Source organism: Cyprinodon variegatus, unplaced genomic scaffold, assembly GCF_000732505.1.
Source record: "Cyprinodon variegatus isolate N-32 unplaced genomic scaffold, C_variegatus-1.0 Scaffold135, whole genome shotgun sequence".
NCBI classification, from domain to species: Eukaryota; Metazoa; Chordata; class Actinopteri; order Cyprinodontiformes; family Cyprinodontidae; genus Cyprinodon; species Cyprinodon variegatus.
Window position 1 is genome coordinate 842,063 of NW_015150588.1, and position 27,018 is coordinate 869,080.

The 27,018-nt window shown below is 38.3% G+C and overlaps 1 protein-coding gene across 1 annotated transcript in view; it reads left to right on the top strand.

The window, feature by feature from the left end:
- cdk6 (cyclin-dependent kinase 6) overlaps positions 1 to 27,018 on the top strand; it is a 53,320-nt gene that overhangs the window by 19,542 nt on the left and 6,760 nt on the right. Inside the window, exon 5 of the mRNA XM_015376507.1 lies at positions 21,791 to 21,900. Within this exon, the coding sequence (XP_015231993.1) occupies positions 21,791 to 21,900 (110 nt within the window). The remainder of the gene's footprint in view (positions 1 to 21,790; positions 21,901 to 27,018) is intronic.

Consider the following 27,018-nt stretch of genomic DNA (forward strand, 5'->3'; position numbering starts at 1 on the left):
TTATCTGACTGCGGTAATTTTTTAAAACGTTTTTTAAGCTTTAGAAATTAAAAATATTGTTTTCAAAATATTTTGTGTAGGGAATAAATAGTTTTGACTGTTAAAGAAATGCTAAAGAACGTTGCATGTGATGACGTCACGAGTACGCTTCTGTTCCAATACACATACGTGCTTGCGTGTTGCGTTCTCGTCAAGTCCGATCTTCCTGCGTTCTCGCCAAGAACGGACTTGATGAGAACGCGAGTACGTACTTGCGTTCTCGTGAATTGAGAAACGCCCCATGTTTCCTCGGGTGATCAGAACCAAAATCAGATCTTTTAGCCCTCTTCACAACATACACTATAGAATAGGGCTGAAACCATTATTCAGATAACTTGATGATTGAAACATATGTCCACTCACTTGGTAAGTCTTTACCTAGAGCAGTGTGTCCCAACCTTTTTGGACTTGTGTACGCCTTTGGGCATTTTGTCTTACTATGAGTCAAAATTATTCATGACGTACAATAACTAATTATAAAATGAGTATTTTATTTAATCTTTTTACTTGAGCTTTTAATTTTTTTTCATTTTATTTCCATCTCATATTTTAAAAAAATGACATAAATATGTATCAAAATAAATACAAAATAAAATCATACTATAAATCTGCTTTTCTCCTCTGAGTAACTCCCCTATAATCACACTTATACTTGAGGAAGTGGGAACAAAATACTGAACACAAAATATAATCAGACTCACTCCATTTGTTTTACTTTTTTTCCAACATTCATGACACCTGAGCTTGCTTTGATGAGCCAAGGTCCTGTACCCCTTGCAATGCACTCATGGACCACTAGGCGTACAAATACTGGGAATCACTGCCCTACTGTAATGGCATACAGTCTCTAAAACATACAATTTGCTAAAAGAATAACCTACTTAAAGCTGCAATGAAGACAAAGCTCTACAGATATAAACTAAAAACTTTTATATACATAGAATATATTTTTCAATTAAACTTTAAATAGTTTCTTTATTCATATATTTACATAATTGAACATATGTTTTTAAGGTTTTGCCAGTTGCAATTGCATTAGCAAATTTAATACTAATATTTTTTTCTTTATTTCAAATGTTAGTTTGTTTAGAAATTTGAATCTAAAAAAATATCTCTTTTTAGATTCATTGATTCATTTAGAAAATAATTGATAGATGAATTGATTATTAAAGTACTTAATAGGTGTAGTCTTACTACAGAGCTATGCAGAATTTGAGGAGTTCTGGGGTCTCTGTTTCTACAGTCATGACCGCAGGCCTGGGAGCTGGTCTGATTACTCACTTTGTTCACTTGCCGTTCCCTCCCTGCTCCCTAATTATCACTCATCTTATTCACCTGCTCCCTCTCCAAAATATACGGGTTGGCCCAGCTATCGGGGCCAGCTTATTCTTATATTTTTAGTTTATTCGTGTTCATTCGTTTCTTGACACTTATTCATGTTTGTTTGGTGAGTTTTAGTTAAGTCCCCGGTTCATGTTTCCGTCCTCGGAGGCCAGTGGATTGAGAGGGTTTGGTGTTTGTCTCCTGTCTTCTGATCGTGTCCCGGCTCTTCTCCACTGAGACCTCGGGATTTTGGCTCGGCGTGCCAAATTAATGACGGCTACTTCATTATTTGATTCTCCCAGAGCACCCCAAAATATATTGAAACTCTTTAGTCTTCCATTCCCTCTCTTGCTTGTTTTTTTCTTCTTTTTTTTTGCCTCTACTCAATTGTGTTGCTCTTACATCCCTTCCCATTCTGCTTTTGGCATGACGCAACCCTTTGCACATTCACACTGCTGGCAAAGTGCTCCAGGGTTCAAATGAACTGCCTAGTCGAGCATTTAGAACCACGTCAGGGTGCGATTCTCTGAATTCATACAAATACTATAGATGCCAAGTCCTGCCAACCTGACTCTACCGTCGCAAGAACTTTTCATGTAAAAAATAGCTCCAAAATGAGATCAGTTTTTGACATCAGAGTGTTCAATTAATCACTCTTTAATTTCTGCTTTCGTATTCTTAAACTGTACAATTGAAAAAGAAAAAACATACCTTCTAAAAAGTAGTTTTGATAAAGCAAACAAATGCAGTGTTGCACCTACAGTATCTCCATGTAAGTGAAAAATGGTCTAATTGTTCTGGATGGCCCTTCCAGGGTATCAGAGAACAGCTTAGGAGAACTTGACTGGATTTCTCTGTGTAAAGTGAGAGTGAGAGCGTCCTCCTCCCTCTCTTTGTGGCATGTTTCAGGAATCCCTCGATGGCTGTTGCAAAAAGGGATGGGACAGACGATAGAGACAAACACCCCTCCCTTCCCTCTGTCGGCACTTTGATGTCTAACTGTTGCACTCGAGGCTCTGATGGGCTGATAATATAGACAAGGACGCTGAAAAAAGTCCCAGGAAGAACTTGGAAAGAAGAGATGAGACTTTAAAGATCAGTTACGCCAGAAATGGTGGTCAGATGAATGAATAAATGCATTTCATAACAAATAACAATTTAACACATACAATATATATACATACAACATACTTATGTATTAATAATTAACAATATATATGATTTTATTATATGCATGATTTATTGCTTATGCTTGAAAAGGGGTTTAAAGAAATGAAAATGAATCATTCTCTCTTCTCCTTCCTTTAGTCCTTAACACCAGCAATCTTCTCAAGTCCTACTTTGCACATGAGTCCATTAAGTCACTAGACTAATCTATGTACATATAAACATTCATAAACCTTCCTTTACACACATCTTCATACAGTATATCCAAACATTTAAATTTGTTTTTCCAAATACAATTATAGTGTTTATGTCTAAAGAAAGACTTTTTTTAAACGTTCTTATTTCTACAAAAAGAAAAACCTCACCTCATGCATCAGATTTTGTCGAAGGATTTTATAAGGATGATTCTTTTTAGAATTTATATTTAGGCTTTTACTGGGCCATTTGAACCCTGTTTAGGCTTTCTGCCTAGCTTGAACAGTTTCAAATCTATAACAGCTTTTGGTATATTTTCTTTTAGATTTGCATTGACATAATTCTTGGACTTTATCTTGCCCTGCTGTCAGAAAATACAACAAAAAAGCTTAAACAAACAATATTTACATTAAGCAGATAAAATGCATGTGTTTTCTTAGGTTATTAATATGGTATATATAGGTCTATCATTTCCAGTATGTCGGGGATTTGACTGTTTTGTATTATATGACTATTGTAGACCTAAAACCTGCTGCACTTTGAGCAATGGCTGTGTCTACAAACATGGGTATCTAAAATAATATTATATGTACAGGATAAGATTAAACCTTGTACTGAAAGACAGTTGTTTGTCATTGAACGTAATCCATTTTAATGTCGGGAAAATCTTAATTGTTCAAAATCTTGCCGTAGATAAAAAAAAAAAAAAAAAAAAATCCTCCATGAATTTCATATTCAGCCCATTCATCCATCCATTTTCCATCATGCCTATCCAAAGCGGGGCCGTGGTGGAAATGGTGACTATCTCCAGCTGTCTATGGGTGAGAGGCGGGGTACACCCTAGACAGGTCACCAGTCCATCACAGGGCAACACAGAGACAAACAACCATTCACACACACACATAAGGAGAATTTAGAGAAGCCAATGAACCTAACCATCATGGTTTTGGACTGTAGGAGAAAACCGGAGTACCCAGAGAGAACCCATGCATGCTCATGGAGAACATACAAACTCCAAGCAGAAAGACCCTGGGCTGGGAATCAAACCCAGAACCTTGTTGCTGCAATGCAGCAGTGCTACCCACTGTGCCACTGAGCAGCCACCAGCCCATTCAGTTTACCTTAAATGCTCTACGCACAGCTGCAGATTAAACATATACAATATTAAATCAATAACTGGTTTTACTGTAGCATTTTCCCTGCTTTATTTATGTCATCCATACGATAAAGTGAAAATGTCACTATTAACGAAGAACAAGGTAAAGTAGTGTCAAGATTGTTTTGTTTTCTTTAACAGAAAATATTCAGAGAAATTGTTAGCCTTCAGATGGGATTCAAAGCAATCACTCATCCATCCTATTGCTCAAATTGTACAGCAAATGAGGGAGCAGCAATGCATGGGATTTCCGTGGTCTTCAGCCATGGCTGCTAAACACACTAATGAATCGGAACAGACATGCAAGTATCTGCAAATACAGATACAAGTAAATGACATTAATATTGACCCAAAATATCAGCCGGGTCATTGCATCTGTGTGTCTCTGCTTCAAATTAATTGGTTTGCAGTTAGATCTTCAAAGGTTCAAGGTCTCAATTGAAAAATGTATGAAAAGTGGTTGACTTGCATGACACTCTTAACTCTACACTTAAAGCTAACATTTTATCAGCAATTTTGTCTGTTTTAATTCCAATAACTCTGTGTCAACCAGAGCTGACATGCAGAGAGTCCTTGACAGTTTTATAGGAATTCTTTTAAATATTTGTAAAATGTCTTGATCCCTTTTTTATTAGAGTTGCATAATACTGCATTGAAACCGGTTTTAAAAAATCCTGTCAGGAGAAAATTAGGAAACCCAGAGATTGGATTGTTTGGCCAGTTTCTGCTACCCCTTTAAAACAAAATATTGCTTAAGCATTTCCTCATGCTTTGCATTTTAATGTTGAAGTGAATGCCCTCTTATTGATCTATGATAATGTTTAATATTCTGTGACACAGAACCGCATTTATATTAACCACTGTCCACTAAGCAGAACAAGAACCCATCTTTATCTTTCTAACACACACACCAAGGAGGATGGCGAGCAAAGGCTGTTATCTTGAAATCACCAAGTCTCTATAACAACCATTTGACCGTTTCTACTTGTCAACTGGCTATTTGAGAGTGTTTCTGGTGGAAATCAAGCCTGCAGCAGTTCTACCATAATGAATGTCAATTTAGAGTTTGCTAAGCTCTACTCAGGCCAGCTGGAATTGTGGTCAGATGAGTCTAAGATTTACCTTTTTGTTTTGTCAACAATCATTCCAGATGGTTCAGTTATACATGAATTATGAAAAGGCAACTGATTTCTACTGCTGAGCATGGCGGAAGATCCATGATGCTCTGGGCCTTTTTCTTTGCCAAATATCCTGGAGTGCATGGCATCAGGAAATCTGTTTAGTAAAATATTTTAAATTCCATTCCAATATACTCTTGGTAAAATGGATCATTAATCGTTTTTTCAGCAGAGTATTGATCCGAATACACACAGCCAAACAAACACAGAAAGGGTTTGACAGACACGAGTGAAGTGTTATTGCTCATTATTGTTTTCATAGGGATATTTCGTAGGCCTATTTTTTAAAAGGCATTTAACAGACATATTTTAATAAGTAAGAGACAAACATTATAGACAGGTTAACCCCAGGCAAGTTCTTGACTTAGACTTTGTTTCAGATAAAGTTGGTTGATCTCACATAACATTGTCAAAGATTTTCAAAGAAGAGATTTTTTCATGGCATGTTTTCCTCATGCAGGTGTGGGATTTATCTGGGTGTTCTGGCTTCCTCACACAGTTCAGAAACATGGCTGTTAGTTTAATAGTACTCACTAAAAGTGCGTACAGACCGAACACGGTGTAGGCGACAATTTCTGGAAGCAATGCTGTGAATTTCTGATGCACAGTGGCGGCGTAATCCAAAAGGAGGAGCTTAAGGTGAATAGACTGAGTGGTTGGTGCTTTATTAGTGCAGGTTTCTGGTACCCCTTTAACGTTATCATCTGAGCAGATATACAGTGATTGCATTGCATAATATGGCATTCCTTCACAATAAAAGCATAGGATAATTATAACATTACAGAATGCTGCTAAATAGTTGTTAATGCACAGCTTTTGAATTCATTTGGGGACACCATCAATTTTTGGGAAAGCCCCGGAAGGAATGAAAAAATAGTTCACTTTGGTTGATGCAGAGCTGTGTATGGAAGATGTTACCTTCTTGTTCCTAGCCGGGCAGAGAGCACCAGTGCTGGGGAGAGGCAGCCACTGGCTGGGTCTGCAGTGGACGTAAGGGAGGACGACAGACTGTTCTTCTATGGCTGAATTAGAGCCACCTAAAAAAAAACCTCCTAAGAGTATTCATTTGTCAACATTGTTTTCTCTATATTCCATTTCAGTTGAAATGCGCTTCTTCAAACTACCCCACAACCGCAACCAGTCCACGATTGGTTGCCACGACTGGATTTCACAGAAAAGTTCAGATTTTTCTATTTGATCATCACCTGAGTTATATTAAGCAGCGCACGGTGAGGGTGGGGTGGTAACCGCTCTCACCAAGCAGAATTCACCACTGGTTGCTTCACCTCTCTCTCCCATGCAATTTATATAGGGATACTATGTAAATCCGCCTCGTTTGGTGTTAATACACCTTAACTCACCCCATAGGTATGTTTGTATGCTTTATTTGTCCTCTGTTTTTATGTGGTAGCCTAAGATGGACTGGTGACCTGTCCACAGGGTATAACAATTCTCTCACTAGATACTTGAAATTGACTCCAGCTCAAAAGTTTGCTGTGTTCATTTTGCTTTTCTATCATTACCTCTGCAAGTCATTTAGAAAGAAGTCTATCATTAGTTTTTAGGTTTTAGTAGATGGAACTTGCCGATTTGACTAGTTTTTAAAATGTCAAAACATTTTCAAGGACAAAATAGTTTTAAAACCGTTTAGTAATGATTCCTTTGTAATTATGCAAATCAAAATTTCTTTGAATTTAAAAGGGTTTTTTTATTGAGTTAGGTATTTCCTCAGTTCTTTCTATAATTTGTCACTATGCCTCATGATTCATTGCCAATAATGCAGAGAGAGACACGGTTTACCATAGAATTTACATATGTATTACACAATAATCATTGCATCTGTGGTTTCACCAAAGGGTTTGCCTTCTTTTGCTTTTTTTTTTTATGACTAGACGGGGACACTTTTTGTTGCTGGTTAAACGTATACCCGGGAATTCACCATCCGATCGAAGTAATAAGATATCGAGTCCCTAAAACTACTCTGAAACACCACAGAGAACTTTTAAATGTGCTTTCACACTCATTCACATACTCATTTCCTTCCTCGGTTTTACAGATTGGGCCCACAAAAATGAGATGGGTGTGTGTGTGTGTGTGCCAGCACTTATACATGTATATATTCACTGCTTGCACTCTGCAACGTGAGCTTGGGATCTTTGGTTGTGGATGAATGTTCCTGCTTCTGGAATCCCCCTGTCAACCGGACAAACGTACTCCCACACAAATCTTCATTCACCCGTTCTTTGTTTCCTCTTGCTAATAAAAGCACCTAATCTACACTGCAAGCTGTGCATATGTACATAAATATCCTCACAGAGTTTAAGAGGATCTTCCCCTTTGCCCAACAGACCAGCAGTTACTTATTTAGTCACCTAAAGCCACCGTTACTGGTAGACAGATGGGCTTTGGAGAACTGCGTTTGCTTAAGCGAACAGGGCGATTCTCTCACTTTCTATGTGATTCATTTAGAGCTTTTAGAATGACAAGATGGCTGGAGGGATCATTTGCATGAAGGTGTCAAACAGTCCCTCGATCATTCTCTTTTCTTTTTTTTTTTTTCCAGTGTCACTAACTGAAAGTGCTGAAGAGATACCAACACTTCTCTTTTTGCAATGAATTAGCACCCAGTAACATGCATGCTTGTCGACATGTTCTTAAAATAGTGTGTGGTCAGCATCTGTATCTGGATGTATAAAGGTGATTGAGTGGAGTCTTGGTGCTTCCATAGCTTTGGGTGAACTATGGCTCCCTCTGCATCAGTCATTAAACATGTTGCATTTTCCCCCAGACCAGGAGAGAAGGAAAGGAAGACCACCCATTGGCTGGTATGAGGCCCAGATTAGTCTGTCCCTGAGGGATTTTTGTTTTGTTGCTTTTTTTTTTTTGTGTGACCCCGCTCTGGCTACGAGCTTTTTATACGGCTGTGAGTGACAGGCGGTTGGGGGGATGAGTTCATTGATGGTGGGTATTGCTGTGTAGGGTTATTTTTTTTCCACATTAGCAAGGATTTTCAGCTTTTTTTTTTTTTTTTAATAGCAACATTTTCATCTTCTTACTATTCAGAGTAAGAAAAACTACTCTTACTTCAGTGTTACTTCAAAGTTAACTAAACAACAACTCATCTAGGGATTGTGTCTCTTTGGAGTTGTGGATCCTAAAGTCACAGAAACTGAGTTTTATTAATTTATCTTCACCAAAATTGTTAAACAAACCAAAATACAATCAGAACATCTCTCAATAGATATGATCTATGTCTGTGTTTTTACTTAAAAAATTATTTATATAGATATCAACGTACTTTATTAGTTAATCAATCACTGAAGTTAGTTTAGTTTAGTTTCACCTAGATCCAGTTCTGTTAAAAGCTAAATAAATAAATAATCTATTATGCATATCCCATTCTCCTATTATTGTTTAATCAAAATAAAAATTATAAACAGATTAGGCAATAGGCAATGAGCTAAATAATCTGTATTTGCATCCCTACAATAATGATTCTCCCTGTAACATATTTGTGTTTGTGGGCAGCGTATAGGTATTAGAAGAGAGCTAACTCCTCAGCTGCAGGAAAAGCTATTTCCAGGTTGTTACAGATGGTCAAGTTCTTAATCTTAATTCAAAACACAATGTACAGCCATCACTTTAAAAGCACCACCATAAAATATGGTGGCAGCAAGATCCTGCTATGGAGAGGCTTTTCCTCTGTAGAGACAGCTTAAGGTATAGTTGATGGGAAGGCGGATTGACCAAAATAAGAAACCTTTGTGACCAGAACAGATGTTCACCTTCCAGCAGGACAACAGTCCTAAGCATGAAGCAAACTCTGCAATCAAATGGTTCAGTTTAGGATAGCAGTCTCTGCTGCAAGTATGTTGTAATTGAAATCCTAGCCTGTGCAATGTTGGTGTCAAAAAAAGAATGTCATGAGAAAGTTTATAGAAAGAAGACCAGCCACATTTAGAAAAGCTCTTCCTGTTAGGATAAGCCCAGCGGGGAAAACATCCTCAGATTTTAAAGGGACTCTGAATTAGAGGTCAGGTGAGATACTGGGTTCATAGGAGAACTTCCATTAGATTACCCATGATGAGGGGGGGTTCCTTCCACAACATCCAAACATTGGAGACTATTGTAATATGACGTGGAGGGTCCCATGAATCTCATTAGCTAACACTCCCATGCATATCATGTGCATGTGGTCACTTGTCAAATTAGATTTGGGAAATCTCAAGGGGAAATGCCACCAGATTTTAAGAACCTTGGTCTGTGTGTCTCTGTAATCAAAATAAAAGATAAATCTATGGCTTGTGATTTCCAGACTAGATAAGCTCATTATTGATGTAAAGTTATTTTTTCTTCTTACTTCTAAGCTTATGGCAGTTCTTAAGTGACTAAGCAGAAGGGAATTTTAACAGTTTCAAGCTCAATCTTTTTGTGCTTTGACTAAGATGAAGCTAACTTTAATGTTTTGAAATAAGCCCTTAATTATCACTGTTATTGTAAGCATCCTTTACATCTTTGCCATCCCACTGTTGATTTCCTGTAAACCTTTAGTTGTGTGAGTCTTATGCAGAGGAGTGAAATTGTTACCTGATTAAAGGTATTTTCCCAAAGCTTCCCCCCTTTGGTTCCTTCTGCTCATAGCCCTCCCACTGCTCTTACCAGAATAAGACACCCATATCTCAGACGACATTAAACAAATTGAAACCAGATTTCCTGCCTGCGCTCAAACGGCAGACAGGCCTTTACAACCCAAGAGAGTCGGTCTCACTCTGTGCATTATAGGTTGTTATTTTTGCTCTTAGAACATGTGCTTGTTTGACTTGATTTGCAGTTTCAGTCTGTTGGTGTAGCTACAGCAGTGCAGATTGATGTCTTCTCACCTGTGCAATGCTATGTGCACCCTAAATCTGTTGATTAAGCATATTGTTTAGGATGTTTTACGCTTCATTTCTTTTGCAATACATTAATCTATGGCTGCCTTAATGGTCGCTCTGATAGGCGAATGTGACACAACGAAGTGATGATGAGCTTGGATAAACTGGAAGTTTATGTCCTGATGCTCAGGACGGGGAGAGAGAAAGGAAAGCAGGCGGCAGCAGGGACAGGGAGGTGGGGAAAACCCTTGCTCGGCACACAGAAGAGCACGTGCGTCTCTCTCTGGGAATGTTTAGATATCTCCTCAAACGGCTCCACATGGGGGGAAAAAAGAGGAAAAAGTCAAGCCTCTGTGCTTTGACTGCAGTCGTCTGGAGCAGAGTGGGTCGCCTCAGCTTGACAAACATCCACAAAGTTTTCATACACGTAATCAGTTATACAGTGCTTTGAAAAGCTTTCCCAAACCAATACACTTTATTGTTTGAATCCATTTTATAACATTTATTTATAAATAAGAATCCATAAGGCACTGTGTGCCTTTATATTCACCCCTTTTTGCTGATATATCCACATATAAATGCTGCCAATTGCCTTTAGAATTGAATGATCCTCCTAAGTTTCATTTAATTGCAGTAATAGAGTATGACACAACTGAAAAAACTTACTCAGACAGAGGAGGAGCCACAATCTTAATCAGAGTAGGAAAAAATATGCATGTTCTGAAGATGTTACTTTGTCAGGTAGACAAAGTGGGAGGGTTAGGGGAAAAGCCATTATTATAGGATAGCCATAAGATGTGCCCTTTGCACTTAACATGACGTCATTTAGGGGACACAACAAACGTGTGGAAGAAGGTTGTCTGCTCAGATGAGAGCAGACCTGAGATCTTTGATTTACATGCAAGATACTGATGAACCCTGCATATCACATGGATACACCATCTGCACTGGGAAACAGAGTGAAGGTGGTGGCATCATGCTGTGGGAATACTTTCTTTAGCAGGGAAAGAGATACTGATCAAAGTTAATGGAAAAAAGTTATTGCAGGACAGCATTTAGATTACTGATACTATGGTTGGATTTTAGCCTCAAACAGGACACGATCTTTAAACATAAACCCCTTAAATAGTCAACTTGTGGTACCATTTTCATTGTAAATCACATTCATGTGTTTGTAATGGTAGACATTTGCTCTATCTATAAAATAAATTAACACTCTGCCATTTTTCCAATTGCTGACAGCATTGGTAAGGAAACCCTAAGTTCAAATGTTCCAATTAGTTCCTCAGGATCAATGTTTTGTCTGTTCACCAGTTTTTTCCTTTACTGCCTTTAACATTATTGGCCATGGACTCCTCTTTGTTTTATACTACAATTATTGGTTACAATGCCATGGCTGTTTTCTAAGACAGTTTGGCACCAGCCTGGTTCGTTTACCCCACATGTGCACATTGGTCACCTGGATATTATGGCCCCGTCTGTACCAGCATCAGAAAGAGGAATAGGAGCAGAAAAAGAGAAAAAATTACAGCATATATCAGGAATTTTCCAGCTAATGATGTGCGGATGTGGTAGCACAGGGGAGAGAGAGCCACTTACTGTGCTGTCTTTGTTTCATTCGTTGAGGGCCCCGTGCTGCATTCCTGTAAGCTGTGCATACTTTGGCAACAGTTGCAGTGCTCCCCATTTTTTTTTTTCTTTCAGTTTTACTGTATACAGTCTGTGTGCTGCTCTTGCACTTTTTCCTCTCATACCCCCTGTGCCCCTGGTCTCAATCTGTCCCCCTTCCTCTCACCTCCATCTTTTATCAGCAGTCTCTTTTTGGCTAGGGGAGGTGATATCATTACAGCTGTAGATTGTACTTTTTGTTTTGTTTCAGGACAAGCTGAAGAAAGTGAGGAAAGTGAGCGAGGGAAAGAAATAATGGTGTTTACAACATGGCTGACTGCTGGAGCTTTGGGCCTCTCTGGAGACACAACATCACAGCCTCTGTTCTGCTGTGCTCTGAATTCAGTTTTATGCTTATTATTAGGACATCCGCTTTCCCTCTATGTATTGCCTGCATTCATGCTTCGTATCCGTCCAAGATTCAGAGAGGAAGACTTTAATTAGTGATGGATTGCTTTAAGGAATGTTGCCATGATCCAATGGAGCGGGTAAAAGAAGTGTGAAGTTTACTGAACTTAATATGCATTTATTGTTGAAAACAAATCAGATCATCATGTGTTTTGGTCATTATAACTTCTAGGGGATATGAAGCACTTATTTCTGAGTGCATGCCTGTGTCTAGTGGTGTTCTTTCATCCTTGCTTTCCTCACAGGGAATGTAAACATGGGCCCCATGCCAAACTCCAACTACCCCAGCGCTGTGGCCTTAAGCCCTAGTCATCATAATCCTATCAGGTCACTTAGAAAATTCTTCATAATAGATGTGAGCTCAGTGGGGGATGACGTCATAGAGGAAAATGAGTGTGGCCCTCATAATTTCCTACAGCACTGACCTAAATGTTAGTAGTGATTGAACAGCATATAAATATTTTTTTCTTTAGATTTATTTTTGATATTGCTTATCAAACACAAACTCTTTTTTATTCAAATGTTTATTTTTATGTAACATTTTTTAACATAGAAGAGCCACTTAAATCTAGTTGGCACATTTGTGCTGAATAGGCAATCGTTCCCTCCATTCAGTTCCAGCTTGACTTGTAGACAAATGATGGAAAGGTTTGTGAGCTTTGAGTCTTTGTCTTTTTGAAACTATACCTTTTTGTTTGGGACATTTTATTTTGCATTTACTCAACTTCTTCATGATGCTGACACAGCTTGGCGATCTAGCCAGCATATGCTTGATGTCCCAAAATCTTCTAAAACGCTTACATATGCTGAACTTTGAATGTATTATTTAAATTTTGGGCATATACATATAGCAGGGGTAACCAATAAAAAATCAGCGGGGTCCTAATAAAGAAAATTAACAACCAGTAAAGGTCTGGAGACATATTTTATTATAATCTTACTTACTTACTTACTTTAAACAGAAATAAACACTTAAATAAAATGATGTGTTTATGCATCCATGTTATACATTGACTTTTTAAATAAATAAATAAAAAATAAAAAAAGTTAATTTTTCCATTTTAAAATCTAAAGTGTTTTTTGAAGTAGAGAACAACAATTGTTCTGTTTCAAATATTTTATCACCTTTTAACACCCGAACTGATAATTTGTTGGTGTTCATTTTGAACCTGGATTGATATTATAGGATTATGTTCATGGTGGAGAATCCTGCTTCACAGCAGTAGGTTGAGCCAAACATACTCAAATTGTGCAGGGTCATCTTTGAGCACCATTTCACTTCTCTTTCACCAGTTCATCACAGTTCTTCCAGCAGTCCACTTTTTCTCATCATCTTCTCCTTCTTTCCCACCGCCCCGGCTTGCAACATGTTTGCTTGCTGTGTTTAATAGTAGTAGCAGCAGCTAGAGTTGTCACGGTACTAAACTTTTCAACTCAATACCGATACTAAGTAAAATATTCGATACTCGATGTCATTTTCAATACCACAAGGATAAAAACAAAGACTCCAAAATTCAACAGAAATATTTCTATTAATAAATAAAATACAATAAATAAATACAATAAACAATAACAATATTTTGAGGTTGTTTGCTGTGCACAATATTAAGCAAGCTTGATAAAAACTTACAAAATTAAAATTAAGTGTTCCTTCCTTGGCAATGCTTTGCACACATAACAATGACACTAGCCAAACAAAAATAATTCTCAGCAGCTGCACCTATTTCAAAAAAAAAGTCTGAAACTGAAAAGTGCACAGAATTATTCGATCACACAGTGTTCAGAAAGTGCATTGTCCTCTATTCTGCACTTTAGATGAATGACTGTTTAGGTGCCACTGGTGGTAGCACTGTATCGATACTTTTAAAAAAGAGTATTGTATCCGGATACAACGTTTCAGTATCAATACTTTTGTGAGTATCGATACTTTTGACAACCCTAGCAGCAGCAACCCAGACTGACAGCAGCTCATTGGATAATTTGTATCACAAATAGCCTGGTCCTGGACGGTCTGGAGGGCTTTAACGTATTAACAGAAGAAGCGGTGAAGTTATTTATTTATATACTCCAATAATCCCAGAGGGATATTACTTCTCCGCATTTAACCTATCCCCTTGGGGAGCAGTGGGCTGCCATTGTGTGGCGCCCGGGGAGCAGTGTGGGGTTAAGGGACTTGCTCAGGGACCCAGAGTGGCAGTCTGTGGGAGTGGGGGATCGAACTCACAATCTCAGGATTCAAAGCCCTATTTCCTAATTCCCTAACCACTAGGCCGCCACTCCCCAAGTTAGACACTGCCGTCGGACAACATGCTGTAGGTTATAAATGTTTTAAATCAGGTTGGGTACAGATTAGCCAGCGGTTGGGTCCGGATCCGGACCCGGTTCCCTAATCCGTGACTTCTTACATGGAGTATTCATATAAAATTCTGAACTTATGTCCAACGACAGTCGAACATCAAACAAGAAGATTTCTCTAAACTTCGCAGTGGCTATATTAACCTAGCTTCTGTTTACCGCCCGCCAAAAAAAGAAAAAGAAAGAAGGTTTGCCGTCTCAGTAGATTCAGCATCATGTCTGCTAGAAAGTTTGTTCTTCGTGGCAGTGGATGTGAACACAGGGAGGATCCATCACACTCACCTTCTCGCTCACCCTACAACTGGAACAGAGTCAACTTAATGAAATCATGCTGATGTCAGAGGACAGCTAGTATGTATTCTCATCTCAGCCTTGCCAGATCCTCCATCTCATGTGGATCGTCTGCTCACCATGAAGTCTGGAGTAGTACAGACGGTTTCCTCCTGTGAATCCCCTTTAATATCAAAATGCTGCCAATACGCCATTATACTGTAGCTGTACGTTAGAAACTCGTTGTCTGGAACACATCAGATATACCTGCATATGTCAATATGCGTTGGAGATAAGTTCATAGGTTTTCGATAAGCTAGACACCATGACTTACAAGTAACTTGCAATTAATGTGTGTCAACAATCACATAACTTACCTGTAACTTATGGCCCACGTATGAGCATATGCTAGCATACATAAAGAAACTTTAAGCATGATAAAAATTTCTTGACATACTTGTCGATTGTCGACATGTGCCAGCGGGCTTCAGCGTGCTCATAACTTACACAAAACGTACCAATAACTTATCCAACGTATGGCAGTGTTTTTGCCAAATTTTCGAACATCGGCATACGCTGGCTGAATCGCCAAGGTGTGACAGCGCCACCAAAAATTGACGGATTCATTTTTAACGCTGATGGTGATCATTTTGACACTATCAAACTGATCCCACATGTGCGCATGTCGGCTGATAGCAATGCAAAAACTGCTAATATCTCCCCAAAAAATCAGCCAATGTGTTGGTCAATCTCCAATCCTCAGCTTATGCTTTTGATTGATCTTGGCAAAACGCCATTCTTAAATATTCTTAAAGACATGCATTCTTCTATAATATGTTTAGTTCTGCACATAGATGTGAGTCTGAAAATTTTTTAAAATATTGAATTGCTGGGGGAAAAAAAAATCAGACTTTATTAAGAAAAGGAAGAACAGGTCATGCACTAATGTTAAACTTCAAACAAAAGGTGCTAATAATTTTCGTACACTTGCAGATACAAGTTGGAAGTGAAACGCTTCCATGCAAAGGCAGGTGCTCTCTAAGTCACGTGCAAGCAAACGCACAAAAGGCAAGCCTAACGCCCCCACACTCACCCTCATGTGTCCTATTGTCATACCAGTGCATTGTGCATGCACAGGGCTCTGGTGGAACAATCCCGGATGTTGCAAGGCAGGCGGACTTGGAGGTCTGGCCCAGGAGGTCTGGAGGTCCTCTGGGGCAAGAGAAGTTATTTCCTCCCTCATGGGGTGAGGGAATGAGAGAACAGCAGTGCAGGCTGTGGAGGATCGTCCTGGTGGTGAGCGGGAGGATGCTCTCAGCAGAAAGGAATTCACAGAATGTTGTCCTTTAATCTGGAGTCAGCCCTCACACACTCAGTCTCTCAGTCCAACCTCTTCACTTTTTTCCTCATTTGCCTTTATTTGACCTCTTCAGTTTTTTTGTTTTGTTTTTTTTATTCATTTCAAAAGGGAAAAGGGTGTCTGACAGAAAGTGAGACTTCCAGTGGAAAACCAGCAGCCCAAATGCAAAACAATTCAGCATCAGATTTTTTTTTTCTTTTTGTTAAAAGCTGCCAATCTCTATATCTATGACTCATTCAGCTTGCTGTATGCAGGAGCCCGTATCCGCTTTCATGCCGCCCATACAGACGAGGGAAAACGAAGGGACATTTGAAGCAGAACAGAGAACGAAAATGGTGAGAAAGGGAGACTAAGGAAGTAGGAATGCAAGCGTGGTCAGAAGAAGAGGAGGGGAAAGGACGCACGCAAAAAGGGAACATTACAATTGGGGAATACACTACCTCCGATATGTTCTTATAATCATCTCAATGAAAACAGTTGTTAAGCTGTTTGTTTAGGACTTCGATCATACACCAAAAGGGTTTTTGATATTTATTTGGAAAGATGTGATATTTTTGCATCTTATGGAGAGTAGGAAACTGTTTCTGGATATAAGCTGACCAGCTGTTCAGCGCTGGCCTTTAATGCATTCTGGTCTCAGCCTTTTACCGATTCAAAGGATGCCTGACAACAATAAGAAGAGAAGATATTTGTACATGATTGAGTATTCCAAGATAATACAAAAAATCCCAAAGTGTTTTTGAAGGCTTGTTTATATCTCTCAAAGCATTCCCAAATTTGTCAAATCCAAACGGTTCCATCTTCCAATCTGAAATGGGATAAAATCCCAGAACACTCGTCTTCTAGTAAGAAGTGACCCTCAATGAATAAAAATTCTAAACTAGCCCCTAAAGTAGTAAAAGCATGAATGGGAACACATTATGCTTTAGAAACCACAGCTGCTGATCATCTCAGTTCCTGTGAGAGCTGTTAAAAGAGGTGATGCAACATAGTGGTAAATTTGCTTCTGTCTAAACTTGTCTTAAATTTGTTTCTTGCACATATAACTATGCCTACATGCATATATACATTTATTCAAACTTTTAAGCAGTTGCACATCATGTGCATAATATTTTGTAATATTTTGTAGTTGCTTTTCATTTTAAAAACAGGTTATCTTGCACCTAAAGTAATTTTTATTTGTATAGATTTATTTTTTTTACTAAGTGTAGCTGGACCAAACAAAGCATCAAATTTAGCCTATTAGGGAAGTTCGACCATGTTGCAATTGATAAATGGGAGCAATGCTATTAAAAACTGTTGCTTCAAAAAAAGCAACCGACTTTTAATTTCATGCTACTGTAGATTAAATCGCTGTGCAGCTATTTTCCGTAGCCTCCTGTGCATGTGTAATATACATGTATAAACCTTAATCTGCAATTGTGGCCACGTTTTCGAATATCTGTGAGGCGGATATACTCTGAGCTCTGTGGTTCTTCCTAGAAGGCTTTGTGTCTGCTCATGTCAGTGCTGTCTTTTGACTCTGCTGGGTGTGAAATCCATGCAGTTTGCTCGAGTGGTATGCATTTCAGTTGCAGCTGCAAGAATTTGCAGGGAGAAACTCCTTTTTAAAATACTAACTTGATGTTGTTATTGCAGTGACATTGTGGATTGTTTTGGCAGAGAGGTATTTTGTTACTTGCTATAAACAAAAGCTGCTTTTATCAAACATTATCTATCATTCTGTAAGAAAAATAGACAAAAATGAACCAATTCAAATTTAAGGGAAAAAAACCTCAACTGTGGTGTGGCTTCCATTCATGCTTTTCTTTGAGGTTTCAGTGTTCAAAGATTCGTCAATGACCCCTAGTGTCTGTCTCTTCATTCTGAGCTTGTGTCTTATTTCTGGTCACATGGCCAAACCCCACACACCCCCCAACCCCCCCATCCCGCACTGCATCTCAGCCAACTGGCCTCAACTTCCGCTCCGATTCCAGTGAAGCAGGAAGCAGAGATGAAAGTCTCACCATCTGCAAAACGCACCATCCGGCTCTATTAATAGTGTCATTCAGTTTAAATTAAAATGTGACTTCATTTTTTGTGTGTGTGTGTGTGTGTGTGTTATCTGACTCTTTTGACTATTGGCGTTTTAACCAAAGGTCTTCTTTTTTTTGTCCATCAGATGTTGATCTTTTATAATAAGCCTGAATTTAATGAAACTAATATGATTAGGAAAACATCCCTGGAGCTTTAATATGGTTATACTACATCACACACAGTGACTATGAACAATTTAAATTAATATGGGTATTTAGAAATTAACCTGTAATGAAAATGTCACAGAAGAATATGCCTGGGTTTTTATTTCTTTGCTTTTTCAACAAAGTAATGAGACAACAACTGATGAAATTGCAAAAACACATGCAAGGGGCTGCACCCCTGTGAGTTCTTTCTGCATGGAGTTTGCATGGTCTCCATGAGCATGTGTGGGTTCTCTCCGGGTACTCTGGCTTCCTTCCACTGACCAAAAACATGACTGCTTGGTTAATTGGTTTCTATAAGTTCTCCTTAGGTGTGTGTGTGAATGGTTGTTTGTCCTGTTGGTCTCTGCGTTGCCCTGCTGTAGACTGGCGACCTGTCCAGGGTGTTTCCCATCTTAGGGATAAGCGTGATGGAAAAATGGATGGATGGACATACAAATGCAAAAAAGGGGTATTAAGGCAGTATTGGAAAGCATTTATTAGATCAGCAGAAACAGAGTTCTACAAACAGGTTACCTGTTACTGAGAAGGCTAACGTTGGATTAAAGCTCCAAGCTAAGACACTTAAGACTTGAATATTTTTGTATCTAGAGATGTTAATCAGTGAGCCAGCTTTCCATTGACAGGCTCCCATTAGGATGGGCAGGTCAGATTATTAAAAATATGGTCTTTTTATCTTCCATAAAGCCACCCAAACTAAAAAGTGTAACTTTTTGGATTGTAAATAAGAGTTTGCTTGAACTACATTCAGATAAAGGTTTGTGATATATGCTACGATGCATCAATGGAGGTAATCTAGTTTCTTTATTTTAAAGACCTTATTTTATTTTAATCTCTAATAATTTTTTACAATATTTTACATGGTATATTGTGTGTCAGAGGAGGTCATTTTTGTCAAAATAAATTACTTTTTGATGGTGCATGTGCAGGAGTCTGGACATGTTTAGTGTAGGCTTCTAACTTTAGCATTCTGTTTTTGCTGCCAATGGCCTCATTTTCGAAAAGCAAGAATGACCAATGAAGCAACAAAACTTTCGTAAATCTTGGTCCAACCTACTCGAGGTTGAGGGCTGGCACCACCTCAGGCAGAAGCTGAACTCTTAACTAGCTGTAGTCCTCCTAGAAAGATATCTTTTCATTACTTTTGTTACAAGATGTGCACATTATTAGCTGCAAGCAAATCTGCATGCAAACAGGAAATCTGCTGGGTAATTTTATTTGATTATAAAAAAGATATATATGATCAATTTGACATACAATTTACTGTTGATTTAGAATTAAGCTCTTAAAAGTAGGTCAGATCTAAAATAAAATTGTTCAGACATGTCTCGAAATTACTGTATATGTCTTATAATGTATGAAAAACAGTATGGTTTCGTTTTGTCTTTTTGACTTCAATGAAGTATTTAAAATGTGCATTGACCAAGCCATCTTACGTTTATTTTTAAAGGAGTCAGACTTTGACTTTAGCTTAAAGGTATTGTGGAGGATTTTCGTGAACACGCCCTCTCCAAAATATACATGCACAACCCTGTACCCGCTCCTGAGAGGGAGCGCCTATTAAACACGTTCAGTTCAGATTTCTCCTCATGCACGCTCTGTTTAACAGTTGCTGTTTGCATCGCTCATACAATCTTACTTTGCAAAAGAAGATTTGCAATTTTTCCACTATGTCAGCCTCACCACCAGTAAGTGAAAATGGAGCAGAGCACGTAGGATGACCTTGCATAAACATATCACCAGAATGAATGAAAATTAAGAGGACCACTTATTTTGATGATCCACCCAAAAAGAAACAAAACATCCTCCACTATGCCTTTAAGGTGAGGTTTAATATGCACTAAATTAAGCTTTTATTTACATAACAAATGTTTGGGGTGTGCTGCCTTTGATTTCAGATCCGAAAATCTGTCCGTCTACATTTATTTTCAAGTATAACCTGTAGAAAGAAAAAAAATGTCAAATTTTGGATTTATACACTTACCGGTAGACATGCATACGCAGAATTGCGACATAACAAAGAAAAACATTTTAAATGTCCAATTTTTATCTCTATCACATAAAAATCAATTCAATTAATTAATTAATTCAGTTTATTTATATAGTGACAATTGCCAATATATGCCATCTCAAGGTACTTTACAGAGATTATTCAATTAGATCATACAGTCAGATTAGTTAAACGTTTCAATCTATGAAAAAAACAGCTGCTTACATCTAGTCATTTGGAGATTATATTTGCTTGCATTTTGTTATTGGCTCTGCAGCAATCCCTCACACCAAGCATGAATGCAGTGACGGTGGTGAGAAAAAAACTGCCCTTTAACAGGTGCAACTAATCAGTTGTAATTTCTTAGTAATGTGTAGTTTGATTCCAAGGTAAAGCTGGAATCAAATTGCAAGATGACTACTTAACCCAGTGAGCCATAGTCATGCTCCATTACTGTGGGTTTACACCTTCCAACTTGTCACCAGCAATATAACAACAATAGGTTTACTTCAATACCTCCTTTAGCTTAATGATTCAGTTGTATATCATGTACCAGATGTCAAGAGAGAACCTGGAAGTAAAGGAGATCACAAAATATTGACTGGAGTTCTTGTCTTAAACTGGTTACAGAAGTCCTTTTTGAGATAAAACAGATGGGCTCTCAACATTAGGGTTTAATAAAAGGTGGCTACAGTGAGAAGGGACAATCTATAATTGAATAAAATAGTCATAAACCATGCAAGCAATGTGTTTTAAAATTGCTTTAAACATTTTACCATCTGAGATTTAAGGAATGTATATGTGTGTGCTAACTATATCCAGTCAAGTTAAAAGTATCCGGGTGACATAGCACTTTGTTTTTCTTGCTTACAGGCATTTGCCTCAGACTTTAACATCCCGATAAGCACTCTTCAGTGCTTGAAGAAGGAAACTGTAGCCAAAAACTGCTGGAAAGAAACACTCCAGAGTTTAGGAAAGCACCTGGAACCAGTCCACTCTCTTACTAGGGGTCACTGAGTTTTGTCTGGAGGCTTTCCCTACTGTAGCTGTTAACAGAGGCAGGCTGCACACAATCACTCTGAGAGGTCCCAGGAGTTTCAGGGACAAATTTGGAAACCACGCTTAGTACGAAATGGCACAAAATGGCTGCCGTTAGACCTCAGGTGGGGGGCAAGACAAATGGTAAAAGACAGGAAGAATTTTTTTTTAGGTATCATACATGCTTTCTGGTAGGCTTATTATAGCAGAAACACACATGCATACTGTCTACATGGGATTTTTGCCTTTTTGTAAAGGAGTGCAAAATATTCAATATAACTGTTAGGCTACTGTGAGAAAACAGACCTGTAAAGTAGAGCTGGAGGCATGTGACGCCAGATATGATTTCATGTTTTTGCGTAAGGCCAAGATGGAGGCGGAGAAGCTTTTAAGTGCGCTGCCTGTGTGTATGTGTGTGAGCCCGCATCGCCGGTGACATTTACCTAATGCTGCTGGCAGTCCATCAGCGACCATGTCTTTGTGCTCTCACAATGAAGGCTCAGTAGTTTTTCTGCTGCTTGTGGTGCAGGTGGTGACGCTGTGGTACAGAGCTCCTGAAGTGCTGCTCCAGTCCAGTTACGCCACACCGGTGGACCTGTGGAGCGTTGGCTGCATCTTCGCTGAAATGTTCAGGAGAAGGTGAGGTCTGCACCGAACCAAACACAGCCAACAAGTCCCACATTTGAAAAAAAAGTTTTGGGGATGTAGCCATTTTATGTCATTTTTGTGTTTTTTTTACACTTAGAAGATGCTTAATGTAAATTAAAGTGCAAAAAGAAAAGGGTCTAGACTAGCAGTTTAGGCACCAGCCATTGCTTTGCTTAACAATTTCAGCATCAGGACCAAACTGCCATGTATTTAGAGCTGCTTTTTTAGGATTGGCCTATGTTTCTAACATCCTTGACCAAGAGATATTGCTCTGCATGAATCCAAACATTCTTGTTCCTGAATGATTCCAAGATATATAATAATATGGCCAATTTCTTTTAGGCAGAAGACTAAATCATGACCAAAACTCTTATCGCCACACACAGAGTACAATTGCAATGAGATAAAACAAAAACAAAAAAAAAACAACCTCAAAGCTCACTGTTAGAGAATTGCAGCAAATAGAACCTTGCCTTGAGATGACATGTGTTGTGAATTTGGCGCTATATAAATAAACTGAATTAGAACCATCTTAGAGTCACTAAGTCTTCATAACAATCATTAGGTGCAATCTGCATCACAAATATGTAGAGTTTTCTAAACTCTTCCAGGACTTGAACTGGAATCTGGTGCTTTAGGAAGGTTTGCTATGAAACAAAGGAGAAATAAGTTGTTCCTTCCTTAATAGTCCTGGGAACTTGTGTGACATTATGGAGCCTGGAAAATACCAGGATATTGGTGTTAAAGCATTTTACAGTCAGTTAATTTGCAAAGAGCCATTGGCTGCAGTATTCCCTCTTCCCAGATGGGCCACAGTGGACATTACCTTCTGTTGCTGTCTTTGAAGCAATCCTTTACAGAAAGTATCCCTAAAAGAAAGTATCCATGTTGTAACAGTGGAAAGGAAACTATTTACATGAAATGACAACTATTACAGGAGGAAAGCTCCAGAGGAATCAGGCTAAGTGTGAGCTCCTTTTTGCTTCAATAGACTGGAGTCTGAGAAGACAGAGGTAGACACTGAAGCTTTTAGAAAGTACCTCTTCTGAACCCAGAGTTCACCCAGTTTAACCCTGACATGTGATGTTTCCTTTCACACATTGGTGGTTATCAGCTTTCTTTCATTTTCAAATCATTTTGCCCTTTTCTTCTCATCATAAACATTTGCCTGGGTAATTTACCTACACTGTTACTTGGCATAGTCATTATTTATTTTTATTTTTTTACAAATACAACACCAATTATTGAAGTGATAGTTATAGCATTCCCAACAAAGACTTCCTGGAAAGGATACACATTGGTTGTGTTGGAATGTCCACCCTAACCCCTAGATCCCTCAATAACTACATAGAGCGGGGTCTTTATAGTGGACTTTATAGTGAACTCAGCTAACGGGCCATTTAGACAGATGATCACTGCTTTTCGCTCCCGGTTGGTCACGTGGCTCCTCCTCCCCACACGGTGCCTGCGCCATCTTTGCTGTCAGGTCACAAACAGCTTATGACGACAGCGGGACTGACACCAAATCCAATAGTGCTTTGCGAGGAGAGCTCTCTCCCCAAAGCATTCCCCGGATTTGTCTGCTCGTCTAGTGACCATGGATGATCACTACTTAAAGGTGCATTGTTGCAAATTTCAAGTCCACTTTTTTTTCATCCAATAGACGTAACCGGGCACTCATTTAAAATGATGTAATCACTATATAGCACCCTATATAGTGATTAGGGCAAACATTCAGAAACAGCCATTGAGAATTACTATTAAAAACTGGGAAGTTTGGGAATTTGCTCGTTAGCTCGTCAATTACAGGGTTGTTAAATATGTGTCAACTTCCAGCTTTACTGATAATCAACACCTCTTTCTGTCATATAAGTTTTAAAACCATTTGAATGTGTTTGGTGAAGATCCCAAGCCATTTAATCAATTTATAGATTCATATAGACTATACGGTCAAACGAAGAATAAAAAACAGAGGCCTATTTTAAAATCTCTGCACTCTTTGTCTTAGAACCAACTTTTATATGGTCCAAAGAAAGTTTTCACACGATTTGAGTTATTGAGTCATTTGGGAATTTGTGAAACCACTCATCATCACCTCAAATGACACCTGACAGATGTTTTTGAGCAATAGGCAATCACATTTCAGTTGGCTTATCAAACCATTACAGTAAGACAGCCTGCCTGCTGTGGTTGAAGCATGCAATTCAAGATTCTGGTCTTGGTGTAGGTCTTTCAGTTTGTGGTTTAACGAACCTCACACACTGGGGAGGGGGGGACACACTCTAATAACTTATCTTTTCTGCAAAAAATTAAAATAAATACCAATCCCCCCATTTGGTTAGAAAAGCCTGTTTGCATTAATTTCATTAGCATTGAACAATTAATGTTTTGCACTATTTTAAGTAAAGGAACCTGTGTAATCCAAAGTAACATAAGTGTAGTTGTGTGTGCAATAGTAGATAAGAACTGTCGTTCTGGGGCAGGGCTTATTGCCAGAAGGAGCAGCCCTGCTTCCTTCCCCAACCGTCCTTTAACCCCATCATGCAAGCATGTGTGAGTTCATAAGCCAAAGAGGTCACACAGGGTTAAAAGATTTTGATTAAGATTTCATTTTCTATTTCAAATCTCGTTTTTTTTCTCCCAACACTTCAAGCTCAATTTTAAAATATGATTTGTGTCGGGGTGGAGGTGTAAAACTAATTATTGATCGAATTGCACCCATCCCCCTTCTTCAACTAGTTTTTATATCAGCTTTTATAACCAGGAAAGTAAGCAAAGAAACAACAATTAAGATGGAAACATAGAATCTAAAATATGCCCCAGAACACTTTTTTTTTTTTTTTTTATCTCTAAATGTTTTTTTTTTTTCAGAATGTCCTTATGATACCTATGAATATGTTCATTTGCTCAAATTCCAAGTATATTTGCTGGCTTGTTCAAATATGCACAATTTTGGAAAACATGTGAGTGATTTATATTAGAAAAATGCTGGAATTACTCATGAGGTTTAAACCATTGGCAAGCTGCTAGTTCTAGAGTTGATGTGATTGTTGGACAAATTCTAAGCATAAATTCTTCAACTATATTTATACTGGTTTATACCTGACTACATAAGAAATCTGGTGACTGAAAGCAATCATTCGTAGACATCAGTCCTATTTAATATTAGATGTTTTAACCTTAGGCAAAGAGTTTGCTACCAGGATGAATGAAAGAAACTGAGGTTTTCTTAAGATGGCTTCACAACGGTGGATCATTGACACCCAGTTGCCCATAGTGTCTGCAGATATTGTTTACTATCTTAATTTAATTGCATACTTGCTATATATTGGATTTTTAAAATACTGAATTAGGGCTGGACAATAATTCAATGACAGTATGTATCGATCAATAGACATATATCTATAATAGAAAAAAAGGTAAATAAAAAGTTCAATAGAATACCTGTTTTCCTTCCTAGTGCATGTTAGTCATGTTTGTTAATATTACAGTCATTACAGCCTCCCAACCAATCACAAACGCAGACCCAGGAACACTCTGTCACTAATTCCCGCTCCCTTCAAAGAGTTTAGAGAGCGCATGTTCTTTTTTCTTTTCAAAAAACTGGCAATTTTGGTAAAAAAAAAGCTTGTTGAATAAAGAGTTATGTGTGAATTCAGTGTTTGTGTGTTCTGTATTTAAAAATAGGTCACTAAGCAATAGCATAAAATGTGCAGGGTGGCACTTAACATATATGTTTTATTTTATCGAAATGCTTTTTTTTCTATATATCGTCCAGCCTTAAGCTGAATAGGTTCAGTCTCTTAAATAAGATCACTTCATCAGTATCAAAATGGATCCAACAGACCAGCCCAGTAGCCTTCCAAATGCTTGCTTTAAAGGTCCCCAGCTAAAAGATCCTGTAGTCCCCAAAAATCCCAAAGCATAATAAACAGGATTGCCTTTTACTTTACCTCTAGATCTTTCCATGCAGTAAATCCATCATGACTTGACTTAGGAGATAAAATCAGCGAGTTCACCATTTACTCCATATTAAAATGTCATGTTCAACCTCCTTTATATTCTGCCTGTGATGTTTTTAATGTTGTAATAAATGGTCAGTGATTATTTATTATCTTATACTAAATGATGTTTTAGCAGATGTTTCAAATAATCCAGACTTAAACTATGTTTTATCATGGATTAACACTCGTTTATACTCTGAGAAAGGTTCAGATCAAAGGTATTAACTGCTGTGATGTTAATGAAGAGCTCAGAGGCATGAAAAGGCACAGATGTGCATAAAAAGGCTCCTAAAAACTCGAATTGTTTATTCAAATTGTTCTTTTCTATATGGATTTTTCTTTGGAAACAAAAAAACAAAAACGTTTTTTTTAATCTGTTAGAAATTCCTTCATGACAGCAGTCAGTAAACTCTGTGTTTCAGTAAGGATAGGGTTTCTTTTTTTGTCTCTTGAGTTTGACAGAGAAAGCTGTTAAAAGCTTTGCTGTCTGTTTGTAAATGTGGGCGTCTTCATATGTTGGCACCTGACCAGGTTTTCTTCAAGGTGAAAGGTGAGTCCTTTGATTGCCTTACACACAAATGGCTTTCTCTTTAGGTGATAAAGATGGCTCTTTTAAAGGACACCTGTCTGAGATTAAAGGGCACCCTCGAGAGGTGGTGAAAGAAAGCAAAAGGATGATTTAGAAGAAAGTGCAGCAAAGGAGAAGGGAGGAAGGAATGTGCGTTAGCTTGCATCTAAACTGTGTTTTAAAGTGTAATTGTTAAAACTGCTCTTTTGAAAGTTTGCATGAGTTGCAATCTTTCATCAGAGCTTCAGTAGGCAATGAGCGCATTCATGTTGCCTGTTATTTCATGTTACACCTCAGAGGAGTCCATAAAATATGCCTAGGACTTAATAAATTGGAACCGTCCTCATTACTGCTCTCCTCTTCTTCTTAAAAATGCATTTTTGGGAGAAAAAAAAAACAACGGTATATTTGCACCGTTATGAGAATACAGTGCAGAGGAATTTAAGCAAATATTACACAAGTCTGCATCTGCATGGCAAGGATGGTTTCTGACTCACAGTTCAATGGAATAAGAGAGAGCATGCCTGCTTGTTGACA